At 39.9% G+C, this 21,827-nt stretch overlaps 1 protein-coding gene across 1 annotated transcript in view; it reads right to left on the reverse strand.

The window, feature by feature from the left end:
* Positions 1–21,827, reverse strand: part of LOC126295019 (protein shuttle craft-like) — a 223,599-nt gene that overhangs the window by 133,681 nt on the left and 68,091 nt on the right. The window contains exon 8 of the mRNA XM_049987271.1: positions 11,498–11,780. Coding sequence (XP_049843228.1) covers positions 11,498–11,780 — 283 coding nt within the window. The remainder of the gene's footprint in view (positions 1–11,497; positions 11,781–21,827) is intronic.

The following is a 21,827-nucleotide window of genomic DNA, read 5'->3' on the forward strand; positions in this document are numbered from 1 at the left end:
CTTTCAAAGTTGTATTTTTGTTGCAATTTCAGCAAAAGAAAGACAGAAAGAAAGAAAGAAGAATTCTGTGAATTGATGCAGCCACTTGGATGCACTTTCAATAACTTTACCTCGACCTCACTTGCTTTTCAACGACCTTACATGTTTACTGTCATTTTCAAATGCAGTAGCAGTTTGATTGTCATGTGTTCGAGAATGTTGATGTAATACAATGTACCTAACAATTTTATATGACTGACATAACACTGCCTTTGAAAATGACAAAGTCGAAATGCTTAAGGTTGCTGGAAAAAAAAAAAAAAAAAAAAAAAAAAAAAAAAAAAAAAAAAAAAAAAACTGTGGTCAAGACATAATTAAAGTTATCAAAAGTGCTGACCATCAAGGGGATGAGTACCCTTAGCATGGACTAACGGTACACTCTGTATTTCACTGAATAAAATGCTGCACCCAACATGAAACTAAACACAATTAAAGTGACAGGTCACAATAACGCTTCCAGCTCTGCCTTAATCAATTTCACAGCAGCATTAAAAATAGATATAACAAAAGCAGATTCACATTCATATGACACTACTTTCTAACAATCACCAAGTCTCTGTAAACAGCAGTTTGAAAATTCTATCAACTGTTCAATTCCTTGACAGTAGAGATTCGCTCCATGGTTATGGGACCATTCGAGAACTGCTGTGTGAACATTCTTGTTATCGATGAAACCCGGCATCTCCCAGGTATTTATTTACAAATGTGCATCCCTGGCCATACCACACAGCACCTGGCCTTGTGGTTGCTTATGAGATGATATCTCCTGACCTACGTCTCATACAATGAAATAATTTTGCAATAATTTCAGTGGTATAAATGCATACTGTGCCTAAAATGTGTCTCAAATATATTTTGTAGTGAAGAAGTAACAAACTGGAACACCATGTCTTGTGCAATACTTTTACTGTACGAACAGCAGAAAGATCGTAAGCAATACTACACTTTTATTTTCATCATTTTGTAGGGGTTGCCATAGAGAAAAATGGTATGAAATTATATGTGAAGTTTGCTACAAGTCTTTAAGAATTCTCACACTCAAATACTGGTTAAATAAAGTCTAAGAATTCATGTGTTGTGGGCAATGCTTCTTTTCCACTTGTAGCCGCACCCCTGTGATAGGCAGGTAACTCTTATCCCCACAGCAATTGTTGCCTGACAGTAAGGTGTGACCAAGTTCACTTGAAATTGATCCAGTGATTTAGGAGGAAATGTGCACACACACACACACACACACACACACACACACACACACACACACAAACACACACACACACACACAGTGACTGACTCACTATATATATATTAAAAACAAAGATTCCAAGACTTACCAAGCGGGAAAGCGCCGGCAGACAGGCACATGAACAAAACACACAAACACACACACAGAATTACTAGCTTTCGCAACCGATGGTTGCTTCTTCAGGAAGGACAGGGAAAGACGAAAGGATGTGGGTTTTAAGGGAGAGGGTAAGGAGTCATTCCAATCCCGGGAGCGGAAAGACTTCCCTTAGGGGAAAAAAAGGACAGGTGTACACTCGCATACACACACACACACACACACACACACACACACACACACACACACACACACACACACACTTATGTATGGATTCAGCCTGTGTATGTTTGTGCTTGCAAAACCTGAAAAGTGACTGGCTGATTGTTGTGAAGTTTGGACACAACTTAGCATTAAAATATTCAGGTGTTTTTATATACCTACTGGAGCGATTCCTGCTCATAAACATCTAACATAGTATATAAAGGGGAAACATTACTAAAAATCTTTAAATTTTTTTTATAATTTTTACAAGGAATTATAATGGGCATATGCTATCACACGAAACTTTGTAAGCCTCCCCATTCCCCGATTACAACTATGCACAATACTGTCACTGAAGCTACTGCCCTGACAGATTCTGCTGCTGGAGAGGTCTCTAACACACCATGCATAGCAAGATCCCCCAAAAATTTACCCATTCATTTTAAATTACTTCAATTCCCAATCAAAGTTTTGTGGGGAAAGAGGAAAGAAGGGGGGGGGGGGGGGGTTGGGGAAGGGGGGGGGGATAGGAAATGGACTATCTCTATATGTGATCAGACTATGGAAAAACCAACAACATTGTACACGCACAAACACTGTGAAATTGAACATATTAGAAACAAGTGCTTCCTCTTTTCTTTCTTGTCCATTTACTCAGACTGAGCCTCAGTGATGTGTGGCTGGGTACAGCTACTGTTGTATATTAATGGCCTTGAAGACAATATTAATATTGATCTGAGAATTTTGTATAGGATGCATTTATCTATAATGATGGACTGCATGAAAAAACAGCACAAATATTCAGTCAATCTTGGTAAGAATAAGAATCTTTATTAGCCATTCAGTATTTTCTTATACAATGGGCTTCGTCAATAAGTTCAATTACAGTATAAAGATGGTTATATTCTCATAACAATGTATATATAAATCATGTTAGTGTAGTACAATAGCACACATTTGGAATTTTATATACTGTTAATTTTAGAATAAAAAAGAAAACACTATAAAAATTTATATTAAGCGGGGAGTATTCATGTTGATGACATTCTGTCATTATCATATACATGTTGATAAGACTATGTCATAATCCTAAGATATTGATATAAATATAGAGCACCCAATATAGGTCTATTATGCCTATATGTCAGATACTGTTTTTCCAAATTTAGGTCCTACTACAGGCAGAGCTACCTTTCTCTATGTTAAAACCGCAAATCTGCCATATTACAATCTTTATATTCACCAACTGAGTAAAATGCTTTACCTTTGAGCCACTGACCCAATGTTGTCTTAAATTTTATTTTTAGATGCTGTTTGTACAATTTTAGGGAGCATATTAAAAAAAAGGTAAGATTTCAAACTGGTGTAAAGATCAGCAATTTGTTATAAATTATAAGAAATGTGAAAACAAATGATACTCTAAGACTGCAGTATAAATGTGTCACACTGGAATTAGTAACTCCTACAAAAACCTGGCTGTAACAGTTTGCAGGGGTATGATGGAATGATCACACAGTATCAATCTTAAGTAATGCAGACGACTTACTTCAGCTCATCACAGAACAGGGAAATGCAATCAGTCTACAAAAGAGCATAAAGGAGACTGCTCACAAAACATTTGTGCAACCCAATGTAGAAAACTGTTCCAAGTGTGTGGGACCCATACGAAACAGGGTAACAGGTTTAACATAATACTTAGGGTGAATCAAACAGGATGTTACAACTTTGGAATGATACAGGAATTTATTGCTTACAGAATCGGTAGACCTGTCATTTTGTAGCATACAATCTCAAGTTTGATTCATGTAGTACATCAGTACCACATTCCATCAGGGTACTGCACAGTTAAAATGAATACTTTCACTGGTGCAGATCGTGTTAGATGTGTGTTTTGATTTCATCGAACAAACTCTCCAACTACTGTTCATTGTAGATTTTACACCAAATACACTAAATAACCTCAAAGCATGCCGACAATTTAGTCTTGGCAAAAGAACTGCATTGAGACAGGTTGTTCACTGTGATACGATAGATCACCCGAGCACCCGTGTGTTGTTGAATAAGTTGAACAGGTTATGGAGAGCTTTGCCCACAGTCAACAAAAATCAGTGCAACGTGCATCTTGCGAGACTGGCATTCTGCAAAAGACAGTGTGCCGAGTACTGCATAGATGTTTACACTTGAAATTGTACAGATTCACTGGCACAGCATGTCAGTGATGCAGATAAGGTTGCTCATGGGGAATTCTGTGTGACAATGTTGCATCGGATAGATGATGACAAGACATTCTTGAACACAGTAATCTTCAGTGATGAGTCAGCATTTCTTATCAGTGGCACGATGAACATACACAACTGCAGCATATGGGGCAGTGAAAATCCATATGCAATCCTGCAACACATTCGTAACAGCCCCAAAGTTAATGCGTTTTGTGCTCTTAAGAAGTTGAAAGTGTTTGGCCTTTCTTCTTTGCGGAGCAAACTCTCACCGATATTGTGTATCTGGATGTGCCTGACAACTGCTGAATTTCTTAGATCGATGAAGATGATCAAGATGGGGTGGTTTATTACCAGCAAGACGATGCACTACCTCATTTCCTGATGGAATTTCCGGTTTTCCTCAATAATTGCTTCCCAGGATGTAGGATGGCCATGATGGGCTAATCACATGGCTTCCCTGACTGACACCACTGATTTTCTTTCTCAGGGATTGCATTATGGGCCAGGTGTATGTTCCTCCCCTAACAAACAATTTAGCTGACCTGAAAAATTGAATTTATGCATCTGTAGCATAAGTTATGCCGAATTTGCTGCAACAAGTGTGGGAATAAATTGATTACCGTTGGGATGTTTGTCACATTACAAATGGTAGTCGGATCAAGCCAAAATGACTTGACACTTCTATGTTAAACTCACTGGAAAATGACACATCTATCTATTCGTTAATTATCTCAATAAATTTCTATATCACATATGGTTATAAAGTCATTTTTGACTCACCATGTATACAAACAAGGGCAGGATATATAGTCACATATTTTCTTGAGTCAAAAACCTTCACTGCAGATGTCTAAGAGAAACAGGTGCTTACAAAGGTTCAAAACAAAGCTTTAGGCATGGAATCTAGGTATATACTGTGATCCCCTGCATATCAGTACCATAGGGACTGTGAAGGAAAGGTTAGATGAAATACAGTGCACACAAAGGCATTTAATCAGTTATTCTTCCCAAGAGAAGGCAGGGACATACATGGAAAACACTAACAGGATAAGAAGAATGTAAGACAGCAAAAAATTGAGGGGGGGGGGGGGGGGGAGGAGAGAGAGAGGCAGAGAGAGAGAGAGAGAGAGAGAGAGAGAGAGAGAGAGAGAGAGAATAGCTGTCAGCAGGAGTATGGCCAAAAACAGTGGCTTGCTGTCAATGTCATTATATTTGAAGCAACAACAGTTATAAAAGAAAATGTGTTTCAATGTGGAAGCATGTTAAGCAGGTGAAAGGGGTGTAATTTATGCAAGGAGAGACACAATGCATGGTTCAAACATATTTGCCATTGATTAAGGAGTAAAGTTTAGACAATAAATATTGCATTAATAATAGAGATAAACTTAGTAGGAAGAGTGCAGTTTCTGCAGTATTATGAACATTAAGATAAATATCAACTTTGTGAAACCCTTGCAGCTTTCAACACACAGAAATGGTGCTCTAAGAGAGAGACTGTTTTACCTACAGGAGTAAAATGTGTCAGAATAAACGAGTTGTCACGTGCGAATGAGGCAACACATTCTCAGAAAACCCATGCAATAAACTAGGTTTTCAGAAAAAACTGAAGCAGTGGAACCAAACTGGCCTGTGGTGATTTTATTTGTTTACTATCTACACATCCATGCTTCACAACGGAAGCTAAAGAAGGACCTTTGCATGTGTCATTCAGTTAAATTGGAAACCTTGTAGGATCATTTTGTCAATAAATTACTCTTTCCTAAACAAGAAGTCAAATACAAATGCAACCAATTCCATTAAGTTTTTAATACACAAAGTGAAATCAGTAAACCCACATATACTATCCAGAAAAATTCAACATCAGTTTGTATTTGTAAACTGAAAAAAAGATTGCGGCACTTAAGTCTGTCACTGATGTAAACTTCCGAAAATGATGATGTAACTAACAGCCCCATCTATTGGATCTTGTGTGTACTATGGTGTCACCCTGAAAATTTAAATTACAATATTTTCCCCCTGGTCCAATTTAGATGAAATAAAGGCTGTGTGCTGCTCCAAGCTATGCTCAAGTTATCTGTGAAAAGCACATGAAAATTCGTCTAGCAGTTTTGGAGATTAATGTCTTCAGACAGACAGACACAATGGTTTTACGTTTTTATTACGTATGTGTGTTCGTTTATTACTTTTATAACCTCTTTGAACCACTTTAGTCAATCATTAGCTGGTTGTCATCTCTGATAAGTGCATGTTTTATTCCTGCTGAACTGCCCATTTTCTTTTCACATGTTCTTCCATCCTTTCTCATCTGTAAATACCCTTTTAACTCCATGTCATTTTTCTACTTTTTGTTTAAATTCAATTTTCTTGTTTTCAGTTTCCTGAGATTTTCAGTTTTGTTTTGCAGTTCATCCATGGTTATTTTTAGTTCTTCCATATCCTCTATAATTTCCTGGAGCCATCCTATTTGTTACTTCACATTGAAGAGTTTTCTATAATAATTCTTGTTAATCTGGTTTCTAGTGTCCTCATGATGTAGCCAAGAAAGAAATCCTCTTGTAATGTGTAATACTCTCCAGTTTCCTATAGATCACTTCATTTGCCACTATTCTCCATTGCTCCTCTTTTTGACTTTTTCAAATACATGTTCCAGTTATTTCTCTCTCTACTTTTAGGATTTTGTTGACTGCGTGACTTTAAAAAGAGATACACTTGTGTATGTTACCATTGGCCTAAACACCGTCTCTTAGTGTTTACTTTCTTGAGGGTATTTTTGTTCTGTTGCTGCAACTACAAAAATCCATGTTTCGCCCCCCCCCCCCCCCCCCCCCCCCTCCACCAGGTGTATTTCAATTTATTGCGGTAAAGCATCATCATCAGTATCATCGGTCTGTAATTAAATTATTTACGTTCTGATTTGCTTCTAGATCGAGAAACAGTTTGTTAAGAATAAGTCTATTTCTACTTACGTTGATTTTCGGTTGATTTCTCGCTTACGTGGGGTAATGCTATTTGCTAGCAAATCGTTGTTTTACTGTGTTAGACACTCATAATTTTGGTCTAACTTTTAGTAGTTCTGCAGCTCTATGCATTTCTTATGTTTTTCACAACACACTTTTATGCACACCACTGTGTGTTATGAAAAAACATAAAAAATGCTTAGAGCTGCAGAACAACTAAAAATTAGACCAAAATTATGAGTGCCTAACACAGAAAAACAACAATGTGCTAGCAAATAGCATTTCCCAATGTAAGCAAGAAATCAACCGAAAATCACCGCAAGTACAAATCAGAATGTAGATAACTTAATTTACCTCAATAAAGTGAAATGAGACTGGTGGGAGGGGGGAAGGGGGGGGGGGGGGACGAGAATTTCTATAGTTGCAACGACAGAACAAAAATACCCTCAAGAATTACAATGCAGCTATGGACACTATGGCCACATAAATGAAGAACTTCGTGTTTTAATTTTGTTTTGATTAATAGACCACATACGTTTTTGATCCTTTATCATTTTAACAGTTCTTTATTGGCATGTAAGAAATTTGCTGAAATGTCGTCTGAGAACGATGCATTGACACGGCTGTCAACCCGAGAACTTGTGTGATCATGTGCAACACACAGTACGATTGGTATAATGTGCAACTCCCACCACAGCCATCACACTGCAATTCGTCTGTCATCTGGAGGGTTGGGGTTGTTTGGGGAAGGAGACCAGACAGCGAGGTCATCGGTCTCATCGGATTAGGGAAGGATGGGGAAGGAAGTCAGCCATGCCCTTTGAAAGGAACCATACCGGCATTTGCCGGGAGCGATTTAGGGAAATCACAGAAAACCTAAATCAGGATGGCCGGACGCGGGATTGAAACGTCGTCCTCCCAAATGCGAGTCCAGTGTCTAACCACTGCGCCACCTTGCTCGGTGTCATCTGGAGGTACTGAATAGAATTGGGGAGGAGTTTGTGGCACAACTTGACAAGAAGGGGCTGGTTGGTAGGACATGTTCTGAGGCAGCAAGGGATCACAAATTTAGCATTGGAGAGCAGCATGGAGGGTAAAAATTATAGAGGGAGACCTAGAGATGACTACGCTAACCAGATTCAGAAGGATGTAGGTTGCATTAGGTACAGGGAGATGAAGAAGCTTGCACAGGATAGGGTAGAATGGAGAGCTGCATCAAACCAGTCTCAGGACTGAACACTACAACAACAAACAACAACAACAACAACAGTCATCTGTAGCCGAACTCATTCAAGTTGTGCCGCCTGTCAACCAAATGCAAGTGTGCAAGCTCCACATCAATGATGCCATCTGGTTGTGTCACTAAAGTGGGGCTTGCACGTTTGCATTCAATTGACAGCTAGCTATGATTGAAATTATAATGTCTAACATTGATTAAATCTGTACTTGAGGAGCATCTGAAGATGATAATGGAATTCCTGAAATTGATCACGATAATAAAACAGAGATTTTATTTACAATTGCATATCATATACAGCTGCATTCCCACCATCTGCTGATCAGTTTCGACTGATGCAGCCAGAAATTTGTCTTTCAACTTCAGTTAACTCCCACTGTATTAGGACAGGTTGGCTACTCAGACTTAACCCTTTCATGGGCAAAATTATTCAGCATTTTTTTTAATGAATAGAGAGCAGACAGTAGTTAACAGATAGGTATATTTATCATACAGAATATCAAATTTGCTCCAATTGTGAAAGTGAGGTCACACAACAATGTGGGAAGTATTCTTCCCACTGCCCTTCCTTGGATTTAAATGACAAAACAAGTTTTTCAATATATATCATATTTGATAAATTTAATTCTCTTGTTGCAATGATTGTTCACAATTACTTGCCATGAATTTTTCTGAAACATGGGTCTATGCAAAGTGGTATTTGACAACACGTACGAAAACAGCGAGTGCTCTTTTCCGCAGCTTTGGTACTACAATGACGGCACCTCCAGTAGGTTTCTCCTAAAATTGGTTGATGCTCCCCTACAGCCACATGACGAAAACCTTCAGGTACTTTACCCCTTTTTGCCAGAATGACAGGTTTTTGTCAACGCCTTTTTCGCGATGAGAAGCCGGCGATCAATTGTCTGGCTAGATGGATCCTGTATGTGAGCTGATCATACTGTCCATTCTCTCTTTTACTTATTTTCCACAGGATAAAACTGTTCACTACAGCAACGTCCACCAGGAAATAAAATATTCTGTTCCACCATTTTACAGAATGTCTGCCAATAGCATAGCTTTCTCGTATGTGATCAAACTTATCAACACCACCCATTATTTTGTTGAATTCTGCCACAACTTCAGGACAAGAAATCTCTGTACTAGCGCCACCTTTGTTTTTCCTTTTCACTGTGGCTGTTTCTCTTGGGTCATGAATTGAGGACAGGAAAGTGACTGGACGGTTATCCATCCAGTTTACTGCAGAAATGGCTTCTTTTGTTTCAAACTGGAATTCTCCTCGTTCCAATTTTATGTTTTCCTTCATAAATTTGGGTAAATCTTTCCTGTTGGTCTTCACTGTTGCATATCCATACAGACCCTTCTTCAAAAATGTTGACATATATTTCATGGTGGTGAAGAATCTGTCAAATGCAACTACATTATTTTTATTATTTATTTCCTTTGTTAGATCTACTACAACCCTTTCGCCCAATGTCAAGTCACTATCTCCCTATACTTGCCTGTGTAAACATCAAAGTTAATTATATATTCAGTGAGTGAATCTGACAAGCACCACACTTTGCAGCCTCGTTGGCATATACTGTTTCATAGATGATTGTCCTTTGAAAGGAATCATAGATTCATCCACAGACATAAATGGTGAGGGCTTTCAATTATTCTTACAGCTCTGCAAAAGATTTTCAATCAATGGCCGTAAATTATACATTTATCATATTCTGGATGATTTCTTGGCTTTGTAGTTTCTTTGTTATTACAGTGAACATTCTCTACAATCTACTTAAATCCTTGTCATTACATTAGCAATTGGCTCTACTTTTAGTATAGGATCTGAAGTCCAGAAGTTAGAGAGAGCAGGAAGTTTTTGAATTCTCATTACAATAAGACATCCTATGCAAGCTCTCATTTCTTGAGTAGTTGTGTCCACCCAGGTTTTTGACGGATATCTACTACCACGATTTTGTTTTGCATACAAGTTGGTTTCATTTACAATGAGAGTGAAAACATCATCATCAAAGAAATTAGAAAAATAAGTGAGCTCCTGATCATTGGCACTACAGAGAAATTTTGGTTTTCCTTCCATTCGTGTTTCAAAGCTGTTCTTTACATTGTTGAAGTAAGAACTGTCGCCGTTCCATTCTTCTTCACTTTCACTGTCCAACGTGTCACTACGGGCAACAGTCGGAAGCACGAACGATTCACTGTCATGTTCATCACCATAAATGTCACGTTCCACAGAAACATACCTTGAAGCACTGGTGACGGTGTTAGCTAGAACATTCAGTTCATCTGCAGCACCTTCATCTCCTTCAGTTTCTGAATCACATTTATAAGGTAATGAAAATAATATATTTTAAATTTCAACATGTTTGAGATTGCTGAGGTCAAGGGAATGAGACATCTGAAAGGAAAGCAATGCCACGAAATAGAGAACTGGAGAGTGTAAAAAATACTATGAGAGATTCAACGGAAGCAAGCACTTGGTTTGGTATGGTAAACTTGACATTCTTTAGTAACATAATGATCTGTGCATTATTTCAGAAACCCACTATGTCAAAAATATCAAATAAATGTGGTAAAATATACAATTATTCGATCTAGAGATTTAAAACAATGGGCTACCAAAGAGGCGGTGGGAAGGATACTACAAGTAAACTCCACAAGTAATGTAAGTAAAACACATTTTACAACAAACAGGGAACACCAAATAATAAGACACCACAGCAAAAATAAAAAGTATTTACCTTATGCCATAGATTTAAGGAATAAAAAATCCCAAAATGTCACGCAAACAGCTACAGAGCAACACTCATCTATACAATGCCTCTGCGCGAAGGTACAGCAAAAATGGCAGGAACTTCCGATTGGAAGTAGTACCATATACTGTTCAGTGTGTTAGCACCATACAGAGGTGGGAACTATGAATCCCACGGGACTAGGAGCGAGTTCATTGTAGTGGAAAGCATGTTTCCCACGGCTCACAAAAGGGTTATAAAAAAAAAAAAAAATCCACAGGAATTGCAGGTGTGAGGAGAAAATGGTGTTAAGGAGCTCCTGATAAATTAATGGTGAGTGTGGAGGAGGCAGCATACGACCATAACTTTTCTTTCTTCTCAGCTGAGCAAGCAGTAACTTAACCACAGCTCTTTTACACACCGATAATTTATAAGGAATAATACTCATATAGTTAAAATACTTTGAAACCTTGCGTATTTTAAACTTTGTGGTTTATAAAACTCAATAAAATTCAGTTTCAATGCTAGATTAAAAATGCAGAATTCCCTGACATTTTACGAAATTCTAGAAATTACCTGATATTTCCCTGATTTTTCCAATTAAACTGTCATTCCCGGAGAATTTCAGGTTTTCCATATGAACTGAAACCCTGCTAGATGAACCAGTAGAGGTTAAAAGCATTAGGGTGAGAGACAGACTGGAACACATCCGACAAATAAACAAGTAGGTGCACAGAGCTGCCAGCTCGCTCGGCACAGCCGCTCACCTGTTGACCTGGACGGTGCAGGGAGGACACGGCCCCGGGTGGCAGAGCAGTGTACAGCGGTGGGTGCAGCCGTCACCTCCACTATCCCCTCTGCTGTGCTGCTCCTCCTGGCCCGTCACGGGAGTGCCCCCGCGCGGCTTACCGCACATCTCTCCGCAGCTGTGCGGCACCTCGTACGGGGTCCATTCGGGGTCGCGCCTCTTCCCGCACCAGCAGCGGTACTCCGTGGGCACGCGGGGCACCTCATGCCGGCACGCTGGGCACGGCCAGCCTCCGGAATCTGCTGCCGGGGAGAACAGGAAGTACTTTTATTCGAGTCGGCGGCCTTTCGACGGGTTCGATGTCTAATTCCGTCGTTCCCTGTCTCGTGCTAGTCTTTTGTCTCGTGCTAGTCTTTTGTCTCGTGCTAGTCTTTTGTCTCGTGCTAGTCTTTTGTCTCGTGCTAGTCTTTTGTCTCGTGCTAGTCTTTTGTCTCGTGCTAGTCTTTTGTCTCGTGCTAGTCTTTTGTCTCGTGCTAGTCTTTTGTCTCGTGCTAGTCTTTTGTCTCGTGCTAGTCTTTTGTCTCGTGCTAGTCTTTTGTCTCGTGCTAGTCTTTTGTCTCGTGCTAGTCTTTTGTCTCGTGCTAGTCTTTTGTCTCGTGCTAGTCTTTTGTCTCGTGCTAGTCTTTTGTCTCGTGCTAGTCTTTTGTCTCGTGCTAGTCTTTTGTCTCGTGCTAGTCTTTTGTCTCGTGCTAGTCTTTTGTCTCGTGCTAGTCTTTTGTCTCGTGCTAGTCTTTTGTCTCGTGCTAGTCTTTTGTCTCGTGCTAGTCTTTTGTCTCGTGCTAGTCTTTTGTCTCGTGCTAGTCTTTTGTCTCGTGCTAGTCTTTTGTCTCGTGCTAGTCTTTTGTCTCGTGCTAGTCTTTTGTCTCTACCTGACTGACATGCACCGAAACATAACAAGGTGTTACGGCACTGCTTGTAATATCTATAAATATTATAAATTAAAGCCTTTACCAGAGTTTCTGTTTGTATGTTGTGGCTAATATCATGAACCACTTAATGTAGGGAGTTTGATGTGGTTGTCAATAGATAAACTGAATCACGAGGAAGGTTTGTCTCTATAACTGATGTGCTGAGAACAATAAGACCGTAAAGAACAAATTCATTTATTTTGAGACTGTAGCAGGTACATGCGGTCCTGACATCTGTTAATCTAGTGGTCGATCAGTATTATTTATATCTATTGGCCAATATTGTTTATATGAACATTCGTGGAAAGCTGCTTCATCAATTTTTCAGATATTGATTTCCATATGTGCACAAATAACATTGCTTTTTGCTCTCTGCTGCTCAATTGCTATCTAGGGTTGGCAACATAATTTAGTGTTCACATCATGTACATAGTAGTAATAGTAGTGTTGGAATTGGTCATTATTGTGTATGTGGTGCATTTAGTTTATGTTCTGATTCCAGTTTCACATTAATTGCAATCTTTACAGTTGTCCTAAGACACAAATCTTCCTGGCAGATTGAAACTGTGTGCCGGACCGAAACTCGAACTTGGAACCTTTGCCTTTCGCGGGCAAGTGCTTTACCATCTGAGCTACCCAAGAACAACTCACGACCCACCCTGACAGCTTTCTTTCCTCCAGTACCTCGTCTCCTACCTTGCTAACTTCACAGAAGTTTCATATCAGTGGACACTCCGCTGCAGAGTGAAAATCTCATTCCGGAAACATCCCCCAGGCTGTGGCTAAGCCATTTCTCCACAATATCCTTTCTTCCAGGGGTGCTAGTTCTCCAAGGTTCGCAGGAGGGCTTCTGTAAAGTTTGGAAGGTAGGAGACAAGGTACTAGCAGAAGTAAAGCTGTAAGGACAGGGTGCGAGTTGTGTTTGGGTGGCTCAGACGGCAGAGCACTTTCCAGCAAAAGGCAACGGTACAGAGTTCGTGTCTCGGTCCGGCACACCGTTTTAATCTTCCAGGAAGTTTCATATCAGCGCACACTCCGCTGCAGAGTGAAATGTCATTCTGTACCAAGAAACTTTTGTCATGACATGATATAAATGAAACTTTCTGCACTAACATTACTAATAACCATAATCATAAACATTAATTGACATTTTATAACATACAGTGGGTAAATTATTTTTTCATAGAAAATACAGGATGTTGAAACTTTGTTAAGAAACAGTTTAGACTAACAAATTTTTCTGAAAACTGTGTGTGTGCTCTGGTCCCTTATGGTTCTCAGTGCTTCAGTCTATTACTGCTACCCATATGTCAGACAAGTTTCCTAGCTATATAACTGCAAATACTGAACAACAATAGTTTTAAATATTAATGAATATGTTTATCTGCAGGCAGTCAACCAATATCTAAGGAAACATAAAAAGTAAAATTTTCCACTGAAGAGGGCTTTGTTTTTAAATCTAATATGCTGACAAAAAGGTTGTTTTCAACAGTGTGTCCATCACATTCCAAAACATGTCTGTGAAGTTTGGGTTTTAAATAATTTTTTCAACTCAAACTTTGATTTGACCAACAACTCGTGTGTAAACAAGGAAATCAGGAAAAACAGGTATTATAATTAAGGCACTATGTTCAAACTATGGAAATTGTTCAATTCTAGATACAGGAAATTTGGATAGAGGTCAACATACTAACCATGGATTTCATTTGAACTATGCAGGTAAATGTTATTTTTGTAAAAAATTAAATCAAAGACAGGATCAAACAGAAAAGTCTTATTTATAAAAACAGTTCGTTCACAAGTGAAAGTAGTCCAACAGAAACTTTTTAAAAGTAAAACAGCCTTCACCATGTATACATGAAGGTGAAGTACTTAACAACATCATAAATGACAGTAAACTCAAAATAATATCACACAACGTCAATATATTACCAACAAAACAGAACAAATTGACGAAATTTAAAGTGGTAGCAGTACTCATATTTATCTTTGTAATGAACTAGGGTGCAAAGCTGAAGAAATGTGTAGCATCAACTTAAGTAAATATGAAACAATCAGTGTCTGTTACAGGAAACAATTAAAAAAAATGTGGGAGTGTTGGTATTTACATCAAAAACAATTTTCAGTGCAAAAAAATTGATTGGGCAGATAAACTTGCATACGAGATGGTTTTTGAAACAGCTGTAATAAGAATAAAGCTTAGAAATAGCAGTTTAATAATAACTACCCTGTACAGATCTCCTCTGTCATTTAGAGGAATTTGTTGACTATCAGCCCCATAAAAAAAAGACTATAATAATAGGGGGCATTGACTACTGAACTAACAGTATAAATTATCTCAGATATATTGATCTTTTACAGTCTTATAATTACACCCATGCGAGTTTAACGCCAACAAGAATTGCATGTGACTCTCAGACATGTACTGACCATGTCATTACAAACTTAAGAAAGGAAGACCTTGTAGTTAGAACTGCTGAGACTCTCATTTTAGATCATATTGCATTAGTCCTAGAGCTTCTTATAGACAAAGAAATAGTATCTGATGGGGATCTATTTACCTATAAAAGAAAGCTTGACTATCGTACATTAAAGGAAACCCTGGCACACAATTTGGCATCAGGTATGCCTATACGAAATAGAAGATATTAATGAAAAGTGGGACAAATTTTATACAACATTAACGCATTGTGTTAATCAAGTGTGCCCAGTGGTCAAAATACTACAGAAAATTAACAGTTACAGGAATCTTAAACTTCCCCCAGCATGATAAAATTAAAGGAAGATATGAAGGATTTATATATTCTTTTTAGAGCCTCCGAAATGCAGCACTTACAATCTAAATACAAAGCCTGTAGAAAAATCTACAGGGAAGCACTTAATATATTAAAAGCCCAAATTATGCTGAACAGATGAGGCAATCCAGTAATGTTACCAAAACAGTGTGGAGAATAGTAAATAAAGAAAGTGTGCAATAACAATTTAATAAGCGACAATGAAAAATTGCTGAGTGACCCAAAGGAAGTATGTGAGAGAGATTCATAGACCAATTTAATAAGACGAGTGGGGAGGATGTGACTGACCCTCCACAGGTGGTAAATCCCAGCAATATCTGTAATTCATTCTTCCTGAGGTATGTTACAGAACTGGAAATCCTGAAAACCATTTCCAACTTAAAAACAAATACAGCAAATACATCCAGTGGCTGGGATGACATCTCAGCGAAATTTCTGAAAGAATGCAGCAATGAATTAATAAAGCCATAACAACAGTCAATACACAGCTCTTTCAGTTAGGGGTCATTTCCTGATGTGTTAAAAGTCACTAAAATAAGACCGGTGCATAAAAAGGGAATAATCACAGATATAAAAAATTATAGGCCTATTCTTTGACATCAATACTTCGTAAGCTGTTTGAAAGGCTACTTCTTGATCAACTTGATTCATTTTTCTGTAAGTACAATCAACTAAAAAACTGTCAGCATGGTTTCAGGAAGGGCCGGTCTACAGTAACAGCTGTAGCTACATTTTTTCAAGTGGTTCTGAATAAACTTGGTGATGGAAACAAAAGTTATCAGCACCTTTTTAGACCTGTGAAAGGCTTTTGACGTTGTAAATCATTCTGTTGTTAAACTACTGTAGTCAGAGTAGCAGCATTAGATTTGCTAAGATCCTACCTTGCTGACAGGAGATAATGTGTAAAGCTGTATTATACAACTGGGACAAACACACAAACAGTACAATCATCTTATAAAATTCTTAACTGTGGAGTCCCTCAGGGAAGCATTATCGGGCCTTTTTTGTTTATTGTGTACATCAATGATATAATTCCACCAAATTCAAACCTAGTAAATTATGCTGGTGATAGCTCCTTCATAAGTTGGGGCTCTACAAAACAGTTAAGAGTGCAAAATAATGCAGAGAACATTAGCCTCATCACAGACTATCTCACCAAAAACAAATTGGCACTAAATATGGACAAGACAATTCCGATAGAGTTTCTGCTAATTTACAAATCAAGACAAGTGGATGCAGGACCAGAGCTATCAAACAAAAGATAAACATTAATTCCTGGGTATTATAGTAGATGAACATCTTACATGGAATGAGCACATCAACTACACGTGTAAAAAAATTTCATGTAACACCTACCTGCTAAAACGCCTTTCTATCATAATAGCGCAACCTATTTTAAGATAAATCTATTTTGCAGTTATACTCTCCCACCTGCAATAGGGTATTGAGATATGGGGTGGGGCACCAACAGTATATATCGATAGGGCTTTTAGAGCCCAGAAAAGAGCAATTAGGATAATAGCTAATATCAGTAAGCGTCAGTCGTATAGAAAATATTTAATTCAGTACAATAATGCTAACATTGTATTCATAGTATGTTCTCAGAACTATACTGTTTGTAAAAGAAAATAATCAATAGTGAAATCCACAATTATCATAAGAAAAAGAGGATTACCACATAAAATTTAGTAATAAAAGAACAACAGATCATAGTCCATTTTCTGCTGGAAGACATTTTTATAACAGACTGCGCTAGGCGCGCACCAATTGCGTGTATTTCGGTATGTACATGCTTGACAGCTCAGTCGGCATCCACCCGTGACTGCGGGGACATCTCTGCACATCTGGTTTTTTCGATATTCGAACTTGAAATATTCGCTGGAATCGAAAATCCTGCCAGTTGTGAGGCACGGTCCGTGATATGGTTTTCGTTGGCAAAAAAACCTAAAACCTATAGAAATTTATCGTGGACTGTGCGAAGTGTACGGAAACAATGTAATGAGTGAATGTCCCGTTCGGAAATCGTACATTTGGTTTAAAAATGGCACAACCAACGTTCACGATGAAGAGAGTGGACGCCCGAGCATTGTGACCAACGGTCTTGTCGCTAATGTTCATGAAACGATTTGTGAAAACCGTCGCTTCACAATAACGGAGATTTTGCTATATTTTCCACAAGTTTCAAGGACTTCGTTGATTGAAATTGTCAAAAAAATGTGTGTGAAATCTTATGGGACTTAACTGCTAAGGTCATCAGTTCCTAAGCTTACTCACTACCTAACCTAAAACACACACACACACACACACACACACACACACACACACACACAAATGTCTGCTTGTGTCTGTGTATGGATGTGTGTGTGTGTGTGTGTGTGTGTGTGTGTGTGTGTGTGCGTGTGTGTGTGTGTGTGTGTGTTTTATTCATTGTGCCTATCTACTGGCGCTTTCCCGCTTGGTAAGTCTTGGAATCTTTGTTTTTAATAAATATATTGTTCCCATGTGGAAGTTTCTTTCTATTTTATTCACATCATAAATAAATAAATAGTTTTAAGTTATTAAAGTATAAAATTGTAAAGATAATTTATGGACATCCTTATTTCAAAATAAGATGCCGATGCATTAACGTGGCAGTCTATTGTGAATGTAAAATGGATGCAGACTTGGACTGCTACAGGATAAGCAGAGAGGCACAGTAGTCCTGCCTCCCTCTCGCAGGGCTAAAGCAAAATAAAAGCTGACACACTGCGACAGCAATTGCCGATTCTTCTCAGTGTGATGGGAGTTGTTCTTGAACCCCACTGCAGACTCCCAACTAAGGTACGAGCATATGGGATTGGTTGCCAAGTATGTGAGTGGCTCGAAGACTTCTTAAGTAACATAACCCAGTACGTTGTCCTCGATGGTGAGTGTTCATCGGAGGTGAGGGTATCATCTGGAGTGCCCCAGGGAAGTGTGGTAGGTCCGCTGTTGTTTTGTATCTACATAAATGATCTTTTGGATAGGGTGGATAGCAATATGGGGCTGTTTGCTGATGATGCTGTGGTGTACGGGAAGGTCTCGTCGTTGAGTGACTGTAGGAGGATACGAGATGACTTGGACAGGATTTGTGATTGGCGTAAAGAATGGCAGGTAACTCTAAATATAGATAAATGTAAATTAATGCAATGAATAGGGAAAAGAATCCCGTGATGTTTGAATACTCCATTAGTAGTGTAGCGCTTGACACAGTCACGTCGATTAAATATTTGTGCGTAACATTGCAGAGCGATATGAAGTGGGACAAGCATGTAATGGCAGTTGTGGGGAAGGCGGATACTCGTCTTCGCTTCATTGGTAGAATTTTGGGAAGATGTGGTTCATCTGTAAAGGAAACCGCTTATAAAACACTAATACGACCTGTTCTCGAGTACTGCTCGAGTGTTTGGGATCCCTATCAGGTCGCATTGAGGTAGGACATAGAAGCAATTCAGAAGCGAGCTGCTAGATTTGTTACTGGTAGGTTTGATCGTCACGCGAGTATTACGGAAATGCTTCAGGAACTCGGGTCGGAGTCTCTAGAGGAAAGGAAGCGTTCTTTTCGTGAATCGCTACTGAGAAAATTTAGAGAACCAGCATTAGAGGCTGACTGCAGTACAATTTTACTGCCGCCAACTTATATTCCGCGGAAAGACCACAAAGATAAGAGAGATTAGGGTTCGTACAGAGGCATATAGGCAGTCATTTTTCCCTCGTTCTGTTTGGAAGTGGAACAGGGAGAGAAGATGCTAGTTGTGGTATGAGGTACCCTCTGCCACGCGCCGCATGGTGGATTGCGGAGAATGTATGTAGATGTAGCACCCTGTGATGGTGTTTGGATAGCATCTTCGCACTTTCCTAAAATAATTAGCAACAGACAACGCAAAAACAAGGTAAAGTGAAGCACAGAAAAATACCCAATGCATTTGGTAATGCTTTGCTGACATTGGGAGTGTCATCAGGGTGCATATGGGGATGAGGAAAAAAAAGTCCCAGATTTGTCCCGGATATCCCGTTTGAAAAATATTCTTTTTCCCGGGCGAAAAGACACTTTCTGTGCTAAGTGACGGCAGGTTTTCCGCAGATTTTCCCCTCAGAAGTGTAAAGAATATCAATCCTAAGAATGATTAACGTTTTACGTTTTATACAATCGCGCAGAACTTCCCGGGGGGGGGGGAAGAGAGAGGGAAGATGAGACAGAGAAGTTTTGGAGAGACTTTTACTAAAGAAAAGGAGAGATGTTTTGGAAAGATCTTTGATTTGCAGCAATATATACGCTGCATATTTTCGTATTACGAAAGTATAAATTAGAATTGCACCACACACAGCAAGTTAGTTTCCGGAGCATTGAAACCGAGGTTGATATGTCCTTTTGTAGCCACGAGATCTCGTCAGCCGATGACAGCAGCTATTCAGAGCATAGGACACGTGTTATAGTTAGCCAATAGCAAGATCACTGGTTACATAGCGCGAACACACAAGAGGAAAGATTAATAAAGCCAAATATCTTTAACAAACTTGCAAAAATTACTTCACTGTTCTGCAAAGCGATTAATGCTTGACTGCTACTAACTTGGAAATAAAATAAAACCAGAAAATTGAAATTAGTAATATATTTTTGCCCTCCGTAATTATGTGAATGTATTTTAATTCACTTGATAGCTCCCGACCACAGAAATCCGTTTTGTTTTCATTTGACGTGGGAGCTGTACACGAAGAGAAGCAGCGAAATCACTTAACGTAAACACGGGTCACGTGGAGGTTAACCCCCTCCCCACTACAACTCTGTGCAAGTGTGATGTGGCAGCCAGGGCACATGTAAAAATGTTTCTTGTTTGCATCTGGCTGCTTGCTGCTACTGCCGATACAATTAACAGCCAAACTTCAAGTAACGGGAGAAGGTATACTTATACACGGGTCAAATGGGCATGCGCAACAGACCGCTAGCAATTGGTCAAACGAACCTAATGTGAACATTTGTGACATCATGCTGATAGCGAGCAGTTTACTGTTACGAAGAATTACAGTCTGAGCCCTATGGCCTTTGACATATTTTTGCTATTTGCAGAAGCTTGCGCGTGCACGGTGTTTTGTTGTGTAAACTGCACATTTCCGGTGCCACTAAACTTTTATTTTTTTCCCTCTCGTTTATATTTTATTGCTGCATATCATTCTCCAGTAGCAGGATACAATAACATTCTTTGCTAGAGAATCAATTTTGCTGTCAAAATTACAAAAATTTAACTGAAAGCTAAAACAATGAAAAATTCCCGGAATTCCGAAAAACTCCCAGGTTTTTTCCGGGTCATACACACCCTGGTCATAAACAAAGCAATGCAGTCCTGACCTCTACCAGTATCTTACACAACCTGTAGAAGAGAAATTTGTTAACATCGAGTATTGATTTAAGCGTCAGGAAGTCGTTTCTGAAAGTATTTGTATGGAGTGTAGCCATGTATGGAAGTAAAAACGTGGACGATAAATACACTCCTGGAAATGGAAAAAAGAACACATTGACACCGGTGTGTCAGACCCACCATACTTGCTCCGGACACTGCGAGAGGGCTGTACAAGCAATGATCACACGCACGGCACAGCGGGCACCCCAGGAACCGTGGTGTTGGCCGTCGAATGGCGCTACCTGCGCAGCATTTGTGCACCGCCGCCGTCAGTGTCAGCCAGTTTGCCGTGGCATACGGAGCTCCATCGCAGTCTTTAACACTGGTAGCATGCCGCGACAGCGTGGACGTGAACCGTATGTGCGGTTGACGGACTTTGAGCGAGGGCGTATAGTGGGCATGCGGGAGGCCGGGTGGACGTACCGCCGAATTGCTCAACACGTGGGGCGTGAGGTCTCCACACTACATCGATGTTGTCGCCAGTGGTCGGCGGAAGGTGCACGTGCCCGTCGACCTGGGACCGGACCGCAGCGACGCACGGATGCACGCCAAGACCCTAGGATCCTACGCAGTGCCGTAGGGGACCGCACCGCCACTTCCCAGTAAATTAGGGACACTGTTGCTCCTGGGGTATCGGCGAGGACCATTCGCAACTGTCTCCATGAAGCTGTGCTACGGTCCCGCACACCGTTAGGCCGTCTTCCGCTCACGCCCCAACATCGTGCAGCCCGCCTCCAGTGGTGTTGCGACAGGCGTGAATGGAGGGACGAATGGAGACATGTCGTCTTCAGCGATTAGAGTCGCTTCTGCCTTGGAGCCAATGATGGTCGTATGCGTGTTTGGCGCAGTGCAGGTGAGCGCCACAATCAGGACTGCATACGACCGAGGAACACAGGGCCAACACCCGGCATCATGGCGTGGGGAGCGATCTCCTACACTGGCCGTACACCTCTGGTGATCGTCGAGGGGACACTGAATAGTGCACGGTACATCCAAACCGTCATCGAACCCATCGTTCTACCATTCCTAGACCGGCAAGGGAACTTGCTGTTCCAACAGGTTTATGCACGTCCGCATGTATCCCGTGCCACCCATCGTGCTCTAGAAGGTGTAAGTTAACTAGCCTGGCCAGCAAGATCTCCGGATCTGTCCCCCATTGAGCATGTTTG

This window comes from Schistocerca gregaria, chromosome 11 (genome assembly GCF_023897955.1).
Source record: "Schistocerca gregaria isolate iqSchGreg1 chromosome 11, iqSchGreg1.2, whole genome shotgun sequence".
NCBI lineage: Eukaryota > Metazoa > Arthropoda > Insecta > Orthoptera > Acrididae > Schistocerca > Schistocerca gregaria.